The following is a 20625-nucleotide window of genomic DNA, read 5'->3' as shown; positions in this document are numbered from 1 at the left end:
AGCATTGGAGTATTGTATTTCATTAACAAGCGGTCTTATAAGGAAAACTTCTTATGACCCGGGGTTACTTTAATCTTATCTCCAAAGTAGAGGTTTTTTCCAAATAAAGTCGAAAAGTACCAAGATGTCTTAGGGATTATGTGTGTGCCAGAGAGAAAGGAGGGAGAGTGGAGGGAAAGGAGGAGGAAGGAGAAGAAAGAGGAAAGGAGGGGGAAAGAAAGAAAAAGTCAGAGATTGTGGGAAATCTCTGTGTTGGGAAAGTTGGGGGGGAAAAAACTCTCTGCCCTCTGGGAGCCCTGCTTCAGTCGGCGACTCTACTTTTTTTTTTTTAATATTTTATTTTATATAATTCTTACATCATTTTTCTTTTTTTTTCAAAGATTTATTTATTTATTTATACAAGCACAGGGTACAGTCAGAAGCGCAGGAGGGTGAGAGAATTCACCAGAGCCAGAGCGGAGAGCAGAACAGGCAGAGTGATGAAGTACACTGCTGAGGGGAGCAGCGGGCGGCAGGAGAGGTCTGCGCACCCTGTGGGACCCTCGCCCAGGGGCCGGGGATCGAACCGGTGCTGCAGAGGCTGTGGGCAGCTTCACAGGCCAGCGCTCAACCACTGCGCCACCAGGGGAGGCCCTACATCATTTTTCATCTTTGCACAATGTATGCATTTTCATTATGGTTATATTCCCCATACAATTGCACCCCCCCCCCCTTATTTTGACTCTAGTCCTTCCTCTCCCTGCCCCACTCCCCACCCCCATAGTGTGTCTCTGGTTTATAGTTGCTTGTTGATTTTGATTTTTACTTTGTATTGATTAGTCTTTTTCCTGGTCCCTTATTTAAGTTTTCTAAATTCCTGCTATGAATGAGACCATCTGGTATTTTTCTTTTTCTTTCTGACTTATTTCACTGAGCATGATCCTCTCTAGCTCCATCCATCCATGTTGCTGCAAACTGCACGTATTTATCTTTTTTGATTGCTGAGTAATATTCCACTGTGTATATATACCACATCTTCTTGATCCAGTCATCTATTTTTGGGCATTTGGGTTGTTTCTATAGCTTAGTTATTTTAAATAGTGCTGCTATAAACATAGGCGTGCAGGTGCCCTTTGGAGTTCATGTTTCTGTGCCATTTGGGTAAATACCTAGGAGTGGAATTGCTGGATCATATGGAAGCTCTATGTTTAGTAGGTCAAGAAATCTCCACACAGCTCTCCACAGTGGTTGGACCAGTTTGCACTCCCACCAACAGTGCAGGAGAGTTCCTTTTTCTCCACAACCTCGCCAACATTTGTTGTTGCTAGGTTTTTTAATATGTGCCATTCTCACTGGTATAAGATGGTATCTCATTGTAGTCTACTTTTCATATCAGAGTTTCAAGAGTTTACCTGAACATAGGACTGGACTCTAAAGCTAGGAGAAAATTCTATTTTATAAAAGCAATGTTCTATTTAATCCACTAACAAATACAAAGTTTATGCAAATTGCAGGGCTAGTTCTCTCGATGTAAATCTCTTTTTCCACAAAACCCATTTCCCGGGCCTCCCCCGTGGCGCAGCAGTTGAGCGCTGGGTTGCAAGGCTGCCCACAGCCTCTGCAGTGCTGTTCGATCCCCGGCTGCTCCCCGGCCACCGGATGAGGGTCCCGCATGGCGCGCAGACCTCTCCTGCCGCCCGCTGCTCCCCTCAGCAGTGTGCTTTAGTCCTTCTGCCTGCTCTGCTCCCTGCTCTGGCTCTGGTGAGTTCTCTCACCCTCCCGTGCTTCTGACTGTACCCAGTGCTTGTATAAATCAATCAATCAATCAATCTTTAAAAAAAACAAAAACCAAAAAAACCATTTCCCCAAATCTCCTCTCCAAAAATAAGAAAAAGCTGTCTGCAAATCACTTCACATTTCTTATTACTCATTTTTACCTGTGATGAGTTGAAGTTATAGGTGGAACTGCGTTTCCATGGCCATTTTCTTTAAGTCGCTCTAACAACTTTCGGTACTTCTCTCTTTCCTCTTTTTGAACACCCTAAATAAAAGAAAGGATGTTAGATAACTACTAGCACACTAAATCTATAATTAAACCATAAACAGACTGAGAGGCCAAACGCAGCCCACAGATGTGTTTTGTTCCTCAGCACAGTGTTTTTAATTTTTCGTTGAATTACCAACTTTATAAATTTGAAAAGAAAAATCAAAAATCTGGCCTCTTGAAAAACTGAATCAACAATATAGAACAATTGTAAGTCAATTACTTTTAGATGGGTCATTTACCCTAGAGCCCATTTCACTCAATTACATTTTCTACTGTACCAGATGGTATCTAGGTTTTTGATAGAGGAACTGAGTTAATCCCAAAATACAGCAGGAACAACCCAATTCATAGTCAATATTCAGTTTCCAAAATGGAAATGGTCTATCAAAGTCACCAGTGACCTTCTATGGTTCGATCCAATAGACACTTTTTCAGTTTATGTTACTTGATTTCTACCTTCAGCATTTCACCCTGCTGACCTGGCCTGCCTTCTTGGATATTACACTCTCCTAATTTCGTATCTTCTCACTGCAGATTATTTCTTCTTCTGCCTGCCCTTAAATGCCAAAGGTTCTGCACAGTATCTTCTCCCACTATATTCTCTCCCTGGGTAGTCTCTTTAGTTCTTTTGATTTATGTCACACCAATATGTATAAATTCAGAAATGTGTCTCTAACCCTGCCTTCTTCTCAAAACTCTCATCACCTATATCCAAAAGTCTATGGGACAGGTCTTCTTGCGTGTTTCACAGGCACTTTAAATAATGTCCAAAACTGATGTCATCATCTTTCCCCTAAAACACCTAGGTCAGTGACACATATTTATCCAAGACTGAAATCTGGGATTCAGGCTCTTCCTTCTAATTTTATATAACACATAACCACTGAACATGACCTTGCTAATGTTATTTTCTAATATTTCTAGAATATATCCTGTATTTACCTAATATATATTACTCAGTTCCCCTCTAATTTCCTATCTAATAGATATAACAGCCTACTTTAATACCTCTCTTTAAAACCCTTCCTTGGGCTGTGGGTCAATCCTCCCTTCAGCCTATCTCTATTGGTTAATTTTTAACTATTTATGTATAAGTTCCTAGAGGACAAGGACCACATTTGTCCTTGATGTAAATTGCTGGCAACTAGCACAGCACCAGGGACCCAAATAAATATTTCTGACCCAACTAAGTGGTTCAGAAAACCATCTAGCAAATTGCAATAGGTGGTGGTCCTAGGGAATACCAGATACAAGAATAATTCTAAATTCTCCTGGAATAAGTGAAGACTTCAAGAGGGAAGTAAAGAAAAGATTGTTGATGAAGATATCATGCTGCATGCCCTGAAAAGGGAAGGAAAAGCAGACATTTACCTCCCTTACATAATCACAATTATTAGTTTGTAAAAGAAACAAGTTAATGTAATTCAGGTGCCCAAAAGGAGAGTCTATAATCTTACCTTTTCCTAACATTATTCCTTTTTCTTTCTTATAGCAAAAATAACTATGTATGAATGTTGCCTAAATTATAAATGTGTAGAGTATCTCTAGAAGGATATGTACAAGTATCTGAGGTTACTTGTTAAGTCAAAAAGGGGGTGGGAGCAGGGTACAAAGGGAGACTGGGCAATTTATAATCAGCATTCTCCCTTTGGTACCTTCCAAATTCTTTATCATACTACCTATATTATTTATTCCCAAAAATTTATAAAATATTTTTAAAAAAGAGATCAGGCAAAAAGGGCTTACCTCCTCCACAGTACAGTGGGGACGTCTCAGGCCCTTGCCATTCTCTTCAGAAATCATTTCTGTTACAACCTGTTCCTGAGGTTTCCACATTAAGGAACTCTCTGGATTGCCTCTGTTATGTCGACGGCCACCTGGTCTTCTACTATAGCCTTCTGAGTTCAAAGTAAAACTAAGAGAATAAAGAAAGGAAAAAAAAAAGATTATCACCAAATTGCTTAAATTGCTGGAATTTAAGCTCCCAGATCATCTTGCGTTTATGCTGTTCTACATTAAGCTTACACTTGGCAAATCAGACAACTAGCATTTATAAAGTTAGATCTACCTCGATAGCAGAGTGTATCCCAGCATTCCACTATGGAATGTCTGTTTCCAGTCACCAGGGCTGTGACAATAAAGTATCTGCTTTCTTCCACATGCCCAATTTTCCAAACCTTTCTGGACTGAGCTCTGCATTACACATGTCCTCCTCTAATACTGCACTTCTTTAATCACCTGTCACAACTGGATTTAACTATTGGTGTGTATTTTATGTTCCTATCACATATTATTTAAATTCCACGGAGACAGATAGTATGCCCTTTTATCACTGTCATCTTAGGTGAAGGATCTAAGTCAAAAGCACTCAATAAATACCTGCTAGATGCTAAGTTAACAAATGCTAGAAATGAAAGCCATGAAGCTCCCACCCAGTCATTGTTGCTGGTGACAAGAGTCTCCCTCTCCTGCCTCTATTAACAGTGGGAAAAATTGATATTATACCCTTTCTTGATGTGATGTGTTAAAAAGGATACAACACTCACATAGAATTTTTACCCAAAAAAATGCATTATATAGAACAAATATGAGTGATATCTAATAAAATTAAAGAATATTCTACAAAAGAAATGATTATACTGGGGCCTCCCTGGTGGCGCAAGGGGTTAAGTACAGCACTGTGAAGCTATCAGTAACCTCTGTAGCAAGAGTTCGATCCTCAGCCGGCCAGGGAGCTACCCACATGGAGCAGCAGACCTCTCCTGTCTTGCCTGCTGCTCCCCTCAGCAGGGTATTTCAGTCAATCTGCCTGTTCTGTTTCCCACTCTGTCTTTGGTGAATTCTCTCACCCCCTGCACCTCTGGCCTGTACCCCAGTTCTTGTATGCATAAATAAATAAATCTTTAAAAAAAAAACACTTACACTCATTAAAAATACCCATGCCATTAAAGACAAAAAAAAAGAGAAAGGTTTAGGAGTTGTTTTGATTAAAGGAGATCAGAGACATGAAAATTAAATATACATGATCCTGCACTAAATCCTGGACCAGAAAAAAGTAATCTCTATAATGGAGAAATTCAAATAAGATTATATAATAGTATTATATCAATGTTAAATTTTCTGATTTTGGTAATCTAGGATTATGTAACTAAACATTCTCATTCTTAAGAAATAAACACACTCAAGCACTAATATTAAAGGGACTTGAGTCTAAGGCTTATTCTCAAATGTTTACAAAAAATACTGTGTATAAATGACAGATTAAGGTATATTGGCAAAATGTTAACTGGTGAATCTGAGTCAAATGTATTCACCTACAGAATTCCAAAATACATGAAGCAAAAACTGACATAACTAGAGCAACAGACAAATTCACAATTACAGCAGAAAATAACAACAGTCCTCTCTTATCAACCAGTAAAAATATAAACAGAAAATCTGTAACTCTATAAAACATTATTGCAACTTGACCTGACATTTACAGAGCACTCCACTAAACAACAACAGAATATTTATCTTTTTCAAGGACACATTTAACATCACCCAGATAGACCATATTCCAGGCTATAAAACAAATATTAACAAATTCATAAGAAATGAAGTAAGTATGTTCTCTGACCACAAGGGATTAAACTAGAAATCAACAACAGAATGATATCTGGAAAGTCCCAAGTTTTTGAAAATTAACAATTATTTATACACTTTTAAATAATCACAGGTTAAAAGAGGAAGCAAAACAGAAATTAGAAAACATCTTAAATTGAATTAAAAGTAAAATCAACATTCAAAATGTGTGGGCTGCTGCTAAAGCAATGTTTATAGGGTCATTTCATAGCATTAAATGCTTGGAGAATAAGTTCACGCCTATAAATATGTAAGAATTATCACTCAAGAACATCTCTTATATAACCACAAAACAATCATCAAATTTAAGAATTTTACTGATGATACAATATGTAACACATTGCCCATATTCATATTCCTCTAATGGTATTAAAAATATCCTTCATAGCAATTTTTTTCTTATCTAGAATCCAATACAGGAGCTCATGGTGCATTTAGTTGTCATGTATCTTCATTCTCTGCACTCTCTAAAAGTTTTTCAGTCTTCATCTTTATTTATTTTTAGATTTCATTTATTTATTTTTGTGTAGAAGAAATGGGGTATAGGCCAGAGCTGTGGGGTGATGAGAGGATTCACCAGAGACAGAGTAAGGAGCAGAACAGACAGATTTGGGGGCCTCCCTGGTGGCGCAAGAGGTTAAGTTGCAGCACTAACAAGCTATCGGCAGCCACTGCAGCACAAGTTCCAACCCCTGCCAAGGAGCTAACCCACATGGCACAGCAGACCTCTCTTGCCTTGCCCGCTGCTCCCCTCAGTAGTGTATTTCAGTAGATCTGCCTGTTCTGCCCCTATTCTGTCTCTGGTGAATTCTGTCACCCACCCCACCCCGCACCTCTGGTCTACACCCCAGTTTTTGTATACACAGATAAATAAAAATAATTTATTTTTTTAAAAAAGTATTTTTCCCTTTGTAACTAAATAAGGAATTCTGGCAAGATGTTTTGAGTTTACATAAATATCTCATACCTTATCAAACTTTTACTTAGGAGTGTCAGTTCAATTGATGATTCCTATTCATATCAGTTATTACTATGATAGTTATTAAATGATGATTTTCTAAATTGATATTAGTTGGCATTCATCATAAAGATCTCTCCCGCCCCACAAGATATAGCTAATTACTAGTCTCTTTATTCCTATTTTCATTCATTTTGATGCTTAAATTGTCTCCAATTTGCTAAGTAAAAGCCCCTCAAACTTCTTCCTGTCTCTTGCTGGCATATCTCCAGTTTTTGAGCACTTCTTTAGTTTCTTGCACAAGATGTTCCAAATTCATTTTGTACTTTCTCTCAGCTACAAGCAGCCCATTGTCTAACTCCAGAGAGCTCTAGTTTTTAGTTTGTGGTGTGTGATTCTTAAATATGAGTATATAGCTAAAGATTACCAAGTAAGGGGGGTAAAAATGAGAAGAAAAAAAAATAAAGGTTACCAAGTATTTGAATAAAGATTCTATATAAAACATAAGACAAAAGTAAGTCAAGGTGGGAGAAATATTCAGAGGAAACAGACAACGCAGGGAGAAGAAAACTTAAAATAACTAACAATTTTTAGAGATAAGATACTGCATCCTTAAATTAGATGCTTGGAGAAAGAAAGAAACACGGCATGTAGGGAAGGGAGAATGCTTACAACTTAAAAACTAATAGCCAAAAAAGTTAAAAATCAATAAAAGATTTTTTAAAGGGCAAGGAGAAGGATATATAGGAATATTAGATAATTCCAGAAGCTCTAACATCTAAGCAATAGGAATCCTAGAAAGTGAGAATATGAAAAGAAGAAAATTACCTATAAGATAATAACATTTCATAGAAATGATAAATGTGTTCAGTGTATAAAAATTCATCGGGCTACACACATGATTTCTGCACTTTTCTACGTACATATTATACTTCAAAGAAAATGGTTAGAAGTAAACAATTCTTTTGTAAAGGTTTTTAAAAATCAGATGCTATAGTCATATAATAATGATAGAAAAAGTAACATACACCTGAATTTAAATCTCTCACTAGCTGTACAGTATTTGGCAAGTCACTAACCTCAGAGTACTTACTTAACAAAATTATATAATAGAATAAAAATGAAAATGCCTCGCAAGAGAGAGCATCTAATGGTGCAAAGTTTCCATTTACAGACCAGCAGAATTTAACACTTACCCAAAGGAAGGCAGAACTCTGCGAGGCTGATCTCGGGTTACTGTCACTCTGATCTTTGGATAGTCACTTATTCCATTAGGAGATTTATTACCTATTTTTAAAATGCATTTGTAATTGTTAGGAGGAAAAAAGCCTGTGAACAGCTGCATTAGAAAAGAAAAGCTGTGAGCAGTCTGCATCGTAGAATTAAATATCTTATTTTTCAAATATTATTACTATACAGCAGAGATCCAGCACAACCTGTGCAGAAGTCAAAGGAAAAGAAAGTGCTCACTTAGTCTTTGATTTCAGATAGACAATAAAAACTTACAGGGAATATTTTCTAGTTTTGCTTGCTACGACCAATAAGAGACAGGAACTCAATAATCGCAAACTCTCTGAAACCTAATCAACCTGAATAATTTGTTCCAACTGTTTCCTCTTCCAAGAAAACAGAAGTTTTAAATATAAATCTGCCATTTTACCACACTTCACTGAAAACTTCCAACACTTGTGTCATGGTTACATACTGCAAAAAAAGAGTAACCACTTTAATCTGTCACATTCTCTGTAGGAGTGACTATAGAGGCATGGTGTCCCTGAGGACTCCAAAATGCGGAGGTCTAAAACTGAAAACTTTTTTCATATACCAGTAGCAGCAAAACCCAAACTCAGGCCTCCCTGGTGGTGCAAGGGGTTAAAAACAGCACTATGAAGCTATCCGCAGCCACTGCAGCATGAGTTCGATTCCAGGCTGCCAGGGAACTACCCATACGGCTCAGCAGACCTCTCCTGTCTTGCCCGCTGCTCCCCTCAGCAGTGTATTTCAGTCAATCTGTCCATTCTGTTCCCCTCTCTGTCTCTGGTGAATCTTCTCACCCCCTGCACCTTTGGCCTGTACCACAGTTCTTGTATGCATAAATAAATAAATCTTAAAAAAAAAATCTAAACTCACCTGAATTCACATTTGCAAAACCTGACCTGAATGAATGTTCAATCCCAGTAGTTTTTTAAAAATTAATATTCAATAAACACAGTATATCCAAAAATAGGAAAAATTCTGAATTTCCACAGGTACGAAGAGCCTGTGGACCTCTTTCCACAAGAAACCTGCCCTACCTATACCTGTACCTCTCTGATTAGGCTACAAAAGCTAAAGAAATACAGCACTGGTACCTCAAGCACAAGATAAACTATCATCCTTCTAAGTCAATTTTAATGGTAAATTAATTAAACATATAATTCAAACAATACAAATAGATGTATAAAATCTAATTTGTATTAACTTTTAAAATGAAATGAAAGACTTTGAGAAAAGTCTTTTTATTCCAGACCCTCTGGAACTAGACTCTCAGGGTCAGGGGTATCTGTTAACTCTTTGCTCTTCTCTACCACCAGAAGTACCTTACTGAAAAGGATTGAGAAACACTACTCTAAGATTTTTACCATTTCCTTAACTAATTCTACTTTTGATTTCTGAACCCACAACTTCTCTAAAAACTTTTTCTCCTTCTCAAACTTTACAAGCCTATCTGTGTGGCAGAGATCACAATCCTTGGGGGGGACTCTGGCTGTTTCCTATTTTTCCTACCACTTTATAGAGTATATACAAGAACTACAATTCAATTTCATGGTGTAAGGATGATATGTAGGTTCTTAAACCATAAAATTATGAGAATGAGAAACTAAGATTGCTCCCAATTAGATGATATTCCTCTAAGGCAGGCTTTCATTATTTTCCTTGCTTTATTATTTTACTAAAGACTTTATAATTTTGTTATTCCTGCCTGATAACTTATCATAATACCTGACATTTTTTTAATGAACAAACCTTGATGTAAGTCACATTAAGGACCCTGGTAATATAAATAGAAAACGTAACAATCAATTCAAAGGAAAGCTATTTGCTATTTGGATGGTGAAAAGAATGTCTTTGTTTCCATCCGATTCAAAATCAATGTTTCCAATCATAGTCTCAAAATTCAGTAAAAAGGGGCAGATGGAGGTAGAGAAAAGCAGAAATAGAAATAATTTGACCACCTCACCCAGTTTCAGCATGTTGTTCCAGGATCCAGAACCTGTCAGTTCATAAGGTGAAGAGTTCGAAAATACCTTAAAATCAAATAGAATAATCTCTGTAGCATCTAGATTTTAGAATAGAAATAAGTTCCTGATATGAAAAAATCACTCTATTGGAGATTACTTACTTAGGTAGCTCACAGAAGAGATACCAATAAAAACCGAAGGTTTAATTTGTGAAGACACACAAAATAATATTAAAAAAATAACAATTCCAGGTTCTTCCCACATACTTACATAAGAAAAGCAGATGGACTAGTAATCAGATTCTTTATAAATATTTTTTAAATGTATAATCTCTAAATCTTTAATTTCTTAACCTTTATATCAAGGCTAATTGATATGAACATTTCTGGGAAGAAATAATTCTACACATTAATTCTTAAAAAGAGAAGACTATATTTCTAAAATTTAACTTCAGTGATTAAGTAGAAATATCAGTAGCCCCTACAGAGTCCTATCCCCACTGACCTCTCCTGAAGGGGCCACATTCCGTGTTCCATTACAAGCAGAAGTCACCATGGGCTTTGTGGTCAGCTGGCAGGGAAATCCAAATAAGCTGGCAGCATTGTAGAGACTGTTTTTCACTTGGTGAATAAAGCAATCTAGAAAGCATAATACAAAATACATATAAAGAGTAGTAAATTTCTAGCATAAAGATTATATCTGAGAAAAGGCCTTAATTTCTTAATTTTCATGGAAGTCCTATTTTCATTTATCAAATTAAAAAGACATCTGTAAAGATAATTTTTCTCCTAGATGAATAAGTGGAATTCTAGCATGGTGATTTTTGTTTGTATTATCTGAGATGACACAAAAACATAAAACTATCACATTAGCAAGTTACGTAATAATTCAAAGAACTCCTGAAATGACAGCTTTTAAGGTGAGTTCTCCAGAATTTATAAATCTTTATCAGAGATACAGGAACATAACTTAAACAACCAGAAGCATATAACCACTGGGTATAGCAGAATCCCTCAGGAAGCACTACTATTTAATCTCTGGTTTGTCCTTACCTCCCAGACTGGTGACAACATAGTTGTCCTAAACAACTACTTACTAAGTGCACATTATATTTTTGGCCCAGGGTAGAAATTAGTGAAGTATAAGAGATGTAGCTCTTAAACATCTAATGAAACAAGCCCATCCCTCTGCCAGAAATGCACTGGAAGAGCTCAGAAACAACCGTCTCTACCACCAAAAATAAGGATAAAAAAATAAGCAAATAAGGATAAGGGCCTCCCTGGTGGCACAAGGGGTTAAAGTCTCAGCACAATGAAGCTATCCGCAGCCAATGCAGCATGTGTTCAATCCCCAGCCAGGATGCTAACCCACATGGCTTAGCAGACCTCTCCTGTCTCTCCTGCTGCTCCCCTCAGCAGTGTATTTCAGTAGATCTGCCTGTGCTGCTCCCCACCCTGTCTCTGGTGAATGATCTCACCTCTCCGCACCTCTGGTCTATTCCCCAGTTCTTGTATGCATAAACAAATAAATCTTTAAAAAAAAAAAAAAACAAGTAAATAAATAAGGTGAGAGGTAGATTTCAGTGCATTCCCCATGTCCTCCTTTTATCACACTATCCTTTCTCATTTCTTATGCTGCAGACTTGTTTTTGAAAACTTCCTATTTCCTAATTAAAGGTATTCTAAAGCCTAGTTTGAGGAAGAAACCATCAATTTAGCCATATTCTGCTTTACAGAAAATAGCCTGAACTGAAATGGTGGCTTTTAAGCAACAAGCACTCCAGAACATACAAGATATGAAACATTTCTGGGAAGAAGTAACTCTATACATTAATTCTTAAAAAGAGAATGTACTGATTATTCAAATAACCCATAGGAGGATAACTTAAGCAACAGGGAGGATGAGACAGTTGCGTAAAGCAGAATCCAATTTGAAGCAATTTGTAACTAGAGAATAGTTAAAAGTAACAAAGTTGGCCAATGACTTTATCATTTCAGGAATTATAGGGAGTTACAGGTTACCCCTCTAATAAAGTTTAGAGATGTCACTTACATTCTGCCATTTAGAGATGTTACTTATATTCCCCCATTTGTTGGGGGGGGTATGGGGGGAGAAGAACTTTGGGAATTGGTGCTTAACCCAGACTGTCACCTCATCTAGACCTCAGAGGACAAGAGATACTCTTAGTAACATAATAGTGACTGCTAAAAAGTATTATATTTGTTTTCCTATAAATTTTGTCAAAAAATGAGTATGCCCAAAGATTATGTCAAAAGAGCTCACTGACTAAAAAACAGGGGTAGGGTGGAGGGAAGGAAGACAAGCCTGCCTAATTTGTAAATGGGGATAAGATTGGTCACCTGATTTTCCTGAGACGACACTAAATTTCGTAAAACCCCTTAATCTGTAAGATCATGAGTCTGTAATTTTAAGGTCCCCTTTTCTTTCGCCCTTCCTTTTTTTTTTTATCTCAAAACAACCAATGTAACTGTACTGTCCGATATTACAGCCTGTAGCCAAATGTAGTTACCTAAATTTAAACTTAATTAAAATTAAATTCAGCTGCTCAATCACACTAGGCCCATTTAAAGTGTTCAGCAGCTATCATGCTGAGAATTGGATAACATTGCTATAGACCTTTACAAACTCTCACAGTAAATATTATTTCCTGGGCCCACTGCTTCCCCCTTTACTTAGGTTCCTTTCTAGAGCTTCCATTCAGAAAACCATAACACATATCATAGAAATCATGGAGGGAGAGAGCCTTGACATAGAAGTCCATAAAATAGATGATTACCTTAACTATTTCAGGAACTTTCTATAATACCACCGTGCATAATTATTTATATTTTTTCCAGAAAATTAACTTAAATTTTTTGCTAAATAAATGCATGAGGCAATTTTATATTTACATAAAGAAATATATATATATATATATATATTTTTTTTTTTTAATAGAGGCATGCTTTATTTATTTGTTTGCTGGTTTGTTTGTTTTGTTTATACATGCACTGGGTACAGTCAGAAGCGCGGGAGGGTGAGAGAATTCACCAGAGCCAGAGCGGGGAGCAGAGCAGGCAGAAGGACCGAAGTACACTGCTGAGGGGAGCAGCGGGCGGCAGGAGAGGTCTGCGCGCCATGTGGGACCCTCCTCCGGTGGCCGGGGAGCAGCCGGGGATCGAACCGGCGCCGCAGAGGCCGCGGGCAGCTTCGCAACCCAGCGCTCAACCTCTGCGCCACCGGGGAGGCCCAAGAAATATATATTTTAGGGTCTCCCTGGTGGCGCAAGGGGTTGGGACACACCTATGAAGCTATCCGTAGCCACTGCAGCATGAGTTCAATCCCCGGCCAGGGAGCTGCCCATATGACACAGCACACATTTCCTGGCTTGCCCGTTGCTCCCCTTAGCAGTGTATTTCACAATCTGCCTGTTCCATTCCCCACTCTGTCTCTGGTGAATCCTCTCACCCCCCATACCTCTGCCTGTACCCCAGTTCTTGTGTGCATAAATGAATGAATCATTAAATATATATATATTTTATAGTAAATATATATTTATATAAATGTAAAGCAACATCATCTGCCTTACAAAGAAATGAAAACACAATAATTTTAAGTTCCAGCTAGTACTGTTTTAAAAAAGATCATCATGTAGGGCCTCCCCTGGTGGCACAGCGGTTGAGCGCTGGGCTGCGAGGCTGCCTGCAGCCTCTGCAGCACAGGTTCAATCCCCAGCCACTGGCGAGGGTCCCACATGGCGCAGCAGACCTCTCCTGCCACGCCCGCTGCTCCCGTCAGCAGTGTGTTTCGGTCCATCTGCCTGTTCTGTTCCCGGCTCTGACTCTGGTGAATTCTCTCACCCTCCCGTGCTTCTGACTGTACCCAATGCTTGTACAAATAAATAAATAAATCTTTAAAAAAAAAAAAGATCATCATGTATTAAACAACTATTGAAGACATTAACACTAAATCAAGATTTTCTGCTTGAAATAATCAGAAAAGTAAAAATAAATTTTTATAAACTTTTTATATATAAAACTGATAAACTTTTTAGTATATAACATAATTTAAATATTGCTTAATAATGCTATGAATGCTGTATCGCTTAAAATCATTTCCTGAATTGGTATCTATCCTGTGCTTTGAGAAATACTGTCCTAGTGAATTCAGTATAAATATGCCTGGCATATTTATAACTAGTCAACTTTCCCAAAACCTAGTTGCCATTTCCTAAACTGCACAACTTTCCCATACCATTCCCTCTTCATAGAATGCTTTTCCTTCCTATTGCTCTCTGTTAATATCCTATCCATTCTTCAAGACCCATCAGACATAGTACCTCCTTCATCAATTATTTACTGAGACTCTGAAGCAGCAGAAAATTGGACAGTATTTTGTTACTACTACAGGCTTTATTTTATTTAACATATACTCATTGACATTATTATTATTTATGTGCTTATCTTTATACCAGCTACTATATACTCATATACCCCTACAATTTATAAGGTCTTTAAAAAATCTCTGCTTACTTCATTTCTGTATTTCCTCTAGAACCTAACACATTACTTAGCATTAAGACAGGCTCAATATGTACTCATTGAATTTAAATGAAATCTTAACAAAGATATATTCATTCTTAACTACCACATCTAGAAGTAGATCCAAACTGATATTCATTTTTTTGAGAAAGGAGGATATATTATTGTAGTATCCCATTGTACCTTTTCTCATTAATCTAGTTTTATTCTCTTCGGGTTATGTCTAATCCTTCAGATATGGGGAAGTAAATAAACATTTTGGGGCAACATATTAAATTGATTCACTCAGTGATCTGAACTAGATCATTTAGTCTTAAGCAGTTTTTGAAATATTTCTCCTTCAAAAAAAGAGAGTTCTGGGCCTCCCCGGTGGCGCAGCGGTTGAGCGCTGGGTTGCGAGGCTGCCCGCTGCCTCGCGGCGCCGGTTCGATTCCCGGCTGCTCCCCAGCCACCAGAGGAGGGTCCCACATGGCGTGCAGACCTCTCCTGCCACCCGCTGCTCCCCTCAGCAGTGTACTTCGGTCCTTCTGCCTGCTCTGCTCCCCGCTCTGGCTCTGGTGAATTCTCTCACCCTCCCGCGCTTCTGACTGTACCCAGTGCATGTACAAACAAAACAAACGAACAAATAAATAAATAAATAAATAAAACATGCCTCTATAAAAAAAAAAAAAAAAAAAAAAAGAAAGCACATTATTTTTAAAAAAAAAAAAAAGAGAGTTCTTTTTCTTTACAGAAGATTTAGATTTTTTTTTTAAAGATTTATTTATTTATGCATACAAGAACTAGGGTACAGGTCAGAGGTGCAGGGAGTGAGAGGATTCACCAGAGACAGAGTGGGGAACAGAACAGGCAGACTAACTGAAACACACTGCTGAGGGGAGCAGCAGGCGAGACAGGAGAGGTCTGCTGTGCCATATAGTTGCTCCCTCGCCAGCTAGGGATCAAACTCACTGTGGATAGCTTTACAGTGCTGTTTTTAACCCCTTGTGCCACCAAGGAGGCTCCAGATTTAGAATTTTTAAATGTACATTCAATATATAGGTTTATTTGTCTGGAAAGATAACTAACTACCTGGTAAAAATGGCTACCTCCAAAAAAGATAACTGAGTGGAAAAGGGACAAGAACAGGAAAGAAACTTATTTTTCACTGAATATACATTTTACCTTTTGAATTTGTTCCATCCATATATTTTTTCCTATTAAAAAGACTAATTTTTAAAATTAATATTCAATACCTAATCTTGGTCTTTTGGCAGGTATTTCATCAGTGTCCACTGTAGAAAACACAGAGCTGAAAAAGACAGAGAGAGAGAAAAAAAAAAAATATATATATATATATATATGTTTACATATACACACATAACTGTTTCTATAAGTAAACTTACTATTCATACAACACACGCCTTTCTAGCCACTTTGGCATGAAATGAGATCCAACTTACGTTTAAAAGAGAATTCTACTTTACAGGTGTTTAGCACATGAGGTGTTAACACTATGGGCCTAGCTATTTGAAAGAGACCCAAAACCCTCTATCATATAATAATCCATAATTTGGCTAAAATACAAATTTGAAGCTGGCAGAAGTCACCTAGTAAATAAACACAGGAAGATTAATATTTCCTTTTTCCCTCCAAAAACAATTATTTATTTTGAATTTTATTTCACCTTTATTTGAAATATCTCCAGCTATAGGGAAAAAAATAAAAATGTTTCCAATTTTTTTTTTTTTAATAGAGGCATGTTTTCATTTATTTATTTATTTGTTTGTTTGTTTGTTTGTTTTGTTTATACATGCACTGGGTACAGTCAGAAGTGCGGGAGGGTGAGAGAATTCACCAGAGCCAGAGCGGGGAGCAGAGCAGGCAGAAGGACCGAAGTACACTGCTGAGGGGAGCAGCGGGCGGCAGGAGAGGTCTGCGCGCCATGTGGGACCCTCCTCTGGTGGCCGGGGAGCAGCCGGGGATCGAACCGGCGCTGCAGAGGCTGCGGGCAGCTTCGCAACCCAGCGCTCAACTGCTGCGCCACCGGGGAGACCCAAAATGTTTCCAATTTTTTACAAAGTCAGCATAATTTTTTATTATTAATTAAGCATAATTTTTATTATATATTTTTACATCATTTATCATTTTTTACAATGTATGCATTTTCATCTTGGTTATAGTCCCTGTACAATTCCCACCACTTTTGTTTTGATCTTACTCCCTTCTCCCCCCTGTAGTGTGTCTCTGGTTTATAGTTGCTTGTTGATTTTGATTTTTACTTTATTATAATTAGTCTTTTTCCTGGTCCCTTATTTAAGTTTTCTAAGTTCTTGCTATGAGTGAGCCCATCCAGTATTTTTCTTTTTCTTTCTGGCTTATTTCACTGAGCATGATCCCTTTCAGCTCCATCCATGTTGCTACAAATTGCATGTTTAGCTTCAGAAATAATTTTAAAACAACAAATTTCCTTCTGAAAGATGACACCACCATCTTCCAGACTCCTCACCTCCCCTGAGAAAAAACCCATCTTCTATTTCGGGTAGAAGTAGACAATATAAGAAACCTTCAAAAATTGTTCTTAGCCTGAAAAGAATTATATTTAAACATAATTTTATTATGGAAACTATCAATACATTACAGCAGTAATAAAGAATTTTGGAGTTCAGTTGTTCTGAATACCTCAGGAATGTGAAGGTTTATGATATATACTACTAATCATCTTTCTAAAGGGGATTATGACTGATCACATTTACCAAAAGATGAACAGAATACATCCTAGGAAAATGCCATTCAAATAATAATCAACAAGATCTCTTTGGTTTCATTTTGAATGAAAAATAGCCTGCATTACAAAGAGCTGTTTTAAGTGAAGGATGGATGGTAAAGAACAGAGTTTTTATCTCCAAACACTGTTTCTGCTAGTAGCAGGGATTTTTATCAAAAAGGGAGAGCGGAAGCGGAACTAACATTCTCTTATTCAGTAAATAGGTAGCAAGTGTCTATGATGTGTACCTGCCTCTGCATACGGTCCTTAAGGTAGAAGTAACAAATAATCATTTTAGGCACTTTCAATAATTTCTCAAATGATCCCTACAACCCTACAGAAAGGAAAAATAAGTTGAAATCTTGCTATCTCTGGAACTCATGAAGGAATTTAGCTAACAATTTCATCAATGACCTACATTCTCAGACTCATGTATTAATCATCCTGTTCGCTCTAGCTCCAAGAAATCACCCTTCAATGATCTTGAGGCTTAATAAAAAAAGGAAATTAACACCTGATTGCTCTTAAGTTGAGGGGTGTGTATGTGTGTGTGTGTGTGTATGGTACTTTATTCCTTAGATTCTTAGGCAAGGGAGGATGGTGACACTATGAAATGGAATAAACCAAGGATGTAGAAGCAAAGGAAGAATAGCTTTAAGTTTCCCTACAATTTTAATTGAACATTAGAGTACAGACTAGTCATCTCTTTAAAGGAATGAAATACCTTTTTTTCTTACACTAACTCTAAAGCACAGAACCATTCTCCCTCCTTCCGTGGTCCCCCAACGCACACATACTGTTTGACAGCTGCTTCACACAAAACAGCTGCTGTCTTGGTGCAAAGAACAGTAGTGGAGGTCAAAACAGCTTTGAGCAAGTGAAGACTCTCACTTCCCTTAACTGCATTTTTTTTTTTTTTTTGCCCGCAGATGACATTTGGGCGTGTGCTTTATAAACAGTGAGCAACAAAGATAATATTCCACCTATTTTAAATTTCCAACCTAGGAGCACCAAAACATGACCAAGCCCCATTTGTTGACAGCAAACAACCTGAACGCGGAAGCTACCATCAAAGATCCTACCTACCATCGCCCACCACTCCTAAGACGACTAGCACCTCCATCACCAGGAGCCACATCCGCACAGTGCGGAGCGAGCGACTACGTAACCACGACACCCGCCAGCGGGGTCTCCACAGCCGCGGCCCTGCCACCTGCACGGGCAGAGCAGGGTCGGCCCGCCAGCATCTGCGCTTCCCCGGCCGATCGCCGGGCTGGGGAAGGTGGGGCAGCCAGGCCGGCGCTCGGGCCCCTCTCCTCTCACCTGTTCGAGCGCCGCCTCTTCAGGAGGGCCCGGGCAGGGGGCACCGTCTGGTCACAGAAACGGAAAATGGTGCCGAGAATCCTAACCAGCCATTTGTACATACCAGGCCCAAGCAGCAGCGGCGGCCGACACACCCCGAGACACAAACCCCAGAGCTGTCGCCGCCGCTGCCGCCTTAGCCGCCTCGGCCACCACCGCCAAGGCTCTCAGTCGCCGACTTGTGACGCGATCTGAGGGCCCGCAGATAAAACGTCCCCAGGGCTACAGAAGGCCCCAGCCAGCCCCAGCTCCTGACGTCACCTCCTCCACCCGCCCCGGATCGCATCTTCGAACTCAGTCTGCGCACGCGCAACCACCGCCCCGCCCCCAACCCTTCGAACCTAGCAACCGGAATGCCGGCGAAACGGTCCTCATCCAATCGCCGACGAGATCGAGAGCGCTGTGGGCGGGGTTTTCGCGACTGAGCCAGTCCCGAGTCCGCCATCTGGGCCAGGCCCACGGCCGCACGTGAGATTCTCTAGCCGGGTAGGGGTGCTCCGGGGGCCTGAAAAACAGTTGGAGCTCGGTAAATGTTTGTTCAAACAGATCAAGGCAGGTCAAGTTAATGAACAAGTGTGCGCCGTGCTAAGCACTGTGTTGTGCGCATGTGTCTATGACTAACAGGATGCTATACACGCATTGTCACCGTCAATTCATCGTCACTGCTCTGCAGTGGTAGGTTATCTTGTGCCCTTTTTAACAAATAAGGAAACCAAGGCATAGAGCGATTGAGAAATTTGCGTATGACCACAGAGCTAGTTAATGGCATAGCTGGAACTGAACAGAGGTCCGAGTATCAGCCCAAGACCCTCAGTATCAGCCCAGGGGTCAGTTTACTGGGAGAGAGAATGATTTTCAAATTACAAAATAATTCGCTGCTGTGATAAAGATGTGGGTAAAGTGCAGTAGGAGACCGAAAGGAAAACCATACCCGGTGGAGTACACAGAAAGGGTAAAAAGGTACCGGCCTACCAGTATCTACAAGTCTCCCTGAGCTGGCAGGAAGTATAGTTAATTACTCCCCTTTGTTATCTAGAGGTCACACTTCCGGTTAATTATCAACAGAAAAAGCCCCACCCTACCTATTGGTAGAAAACTACTCCCATCCCCCAGTCCTGAGAATCCTCAAAGATTTTCTTGCCCAAAATAGCCATTCCTCACTGCTTTTGATTCTTACCTGTGGTTTCAGTTCAAGTCCGACTTCCAGACTTACTTGAACTTCAGCACAAGCACGTCCCAGTACAGTCTCATCCTTGGCTCAATAAACAGTATTCTAGAATTCTGCTTGCATTCCAAGCCCCCTAACGTTCCGAACCACTGTGACCTGTCTGGTGGGGGAGGTGAGCTAGGTCAGAGTCACAAGGGTGGAAGCAAATCCTAAGTGTAGACTTAGACCCCCTTCCTCAATTCCTTTAAACATAACTACCAAGCTGTTGCTGAAAGCCTGAGTAGTTTTAAAAAACGTAGGGGAAGATTTAAAAGTGGTTATTGCAAATCCAGTACTTACAGCCCATTGCCCATTGCCTACCTAAAGGATTCTCCTCTCCCTATAGATAGCTCTTCATATCTCTCAACATCTTTTATAAGCAATCAACAGAAGAGACTTTTCTTTCCACCTCTACCCAACCCATCTTAGTGTAACAGGGTGGTCTCCAGGAAAAGGGGAGGGTCAATGTTCCCTGCCCCACCCAAAGGAGGGTGGAGCTGAGGTGGGGGGAGGAGGAAGAAGCTGAAGAGGAGATTGGAGATGGAAGGAAGTAGGATGGAGAGCCAGACAGATACCTGAAGGAGGCAGGTGGAGCAAAGGGACATGTGAAGAGACTGTGCTTACTTCTTGGTCCTGGACTGGTTAGAACAGACGGGGGTGAGAGACCCATGGGGAGGTTAACACTGGCAGCTTTCATCTTGATTTTGATTTTGCTCTTTTCCTCCCAGACTTGCTGGCTGTTTCTCACCCTTTTCTGTGGGTCCCTGCCAGAAGGTGCTATAGACTTGTGGCAGGATTTTGGGCCTTCCTTTGGGCCAATCCTGTTTGGGTGGACATTGACCCACGAGGGGATGAGTAACTTTGGGTGCTTGACTTGAATACTATATTCTTTGTCTTGTCTGTATTGCACACTAATTGTATTAAAGTTCCTTTCCATTAA

The 20625-nt window shown here is 39.4% G+C and overlaps 1 protein-coding gene across 3 annotated transcripts in view; it reads right to left on the bottom strand.

Annotated features, from left to right (window-relative positions):
• Positions 1-20128, bottom strand: part of SENP2 (SUMO specific peptidase 2) — a 38202-nt gene extending 18074 nt beyond the window's left edge. Inside the window, exons 1-9 of one of the 3 annotated variants that reach the window (XM_037525236.2) lie at positions 20007-20128; positions 19656-19806; positions 18820-18983; positions 15606-15661; positions 10334-10467; positions 9829-9895; positions 7805-7895; positions 3773-3941; positions 1917-2020 (exon numbers count right to left, since the gene is read on the bottom strand). In XM_037525236.2, the coding sequence (XP_037381133.1) occupies positions 1917-2020; positions 3773-3941; positions 7805-7895; positions 9829-9895; positions 10334-10467; positions 15606-15661; positions 18820-18923 (725 nt within the window). In that variant the 5' untranslated portion in view covers positions 18924-18983; positions 19656-19806; positions 20007-20128. Of the gene's footprint in view, positions 1-1916; positions 2021-3772; positions 3942-7804; positions 7896-9828; positions 9896-10333; positions 10468-15605; positions 15662-18439; positions 18786-18819; positions 18984-19655 lie in introns of those variants that run through there. The other 2 variants (XM_037525235.2, XM_037525237.2) reach the window with 2 other exon arrangements.
• Between the last annotated feature and the right edge of the window lie 497 nt (positions 20129-20625).

This window comes from Talpa occidentalis, unplaced genomic scaffold (genome assembly GCF_014898055.3).
Source record: "Talpa occidentalis isolate TD23 unplaced genomic scaffold, MPIMG_talOcc4v2.1 talOcc4.4, whole genome shotgun sequence".
In the NCBI taxonomy this organism is placed as follows: Eukaryota; Metazoa; Chordata; class Mammalia; order Eulipotyphla; family Talpidae; genus Talpa; species Talpa occidentalis.
This window is presented reverse-complemented; position numbering and strand designations above follow the sequence as displayed.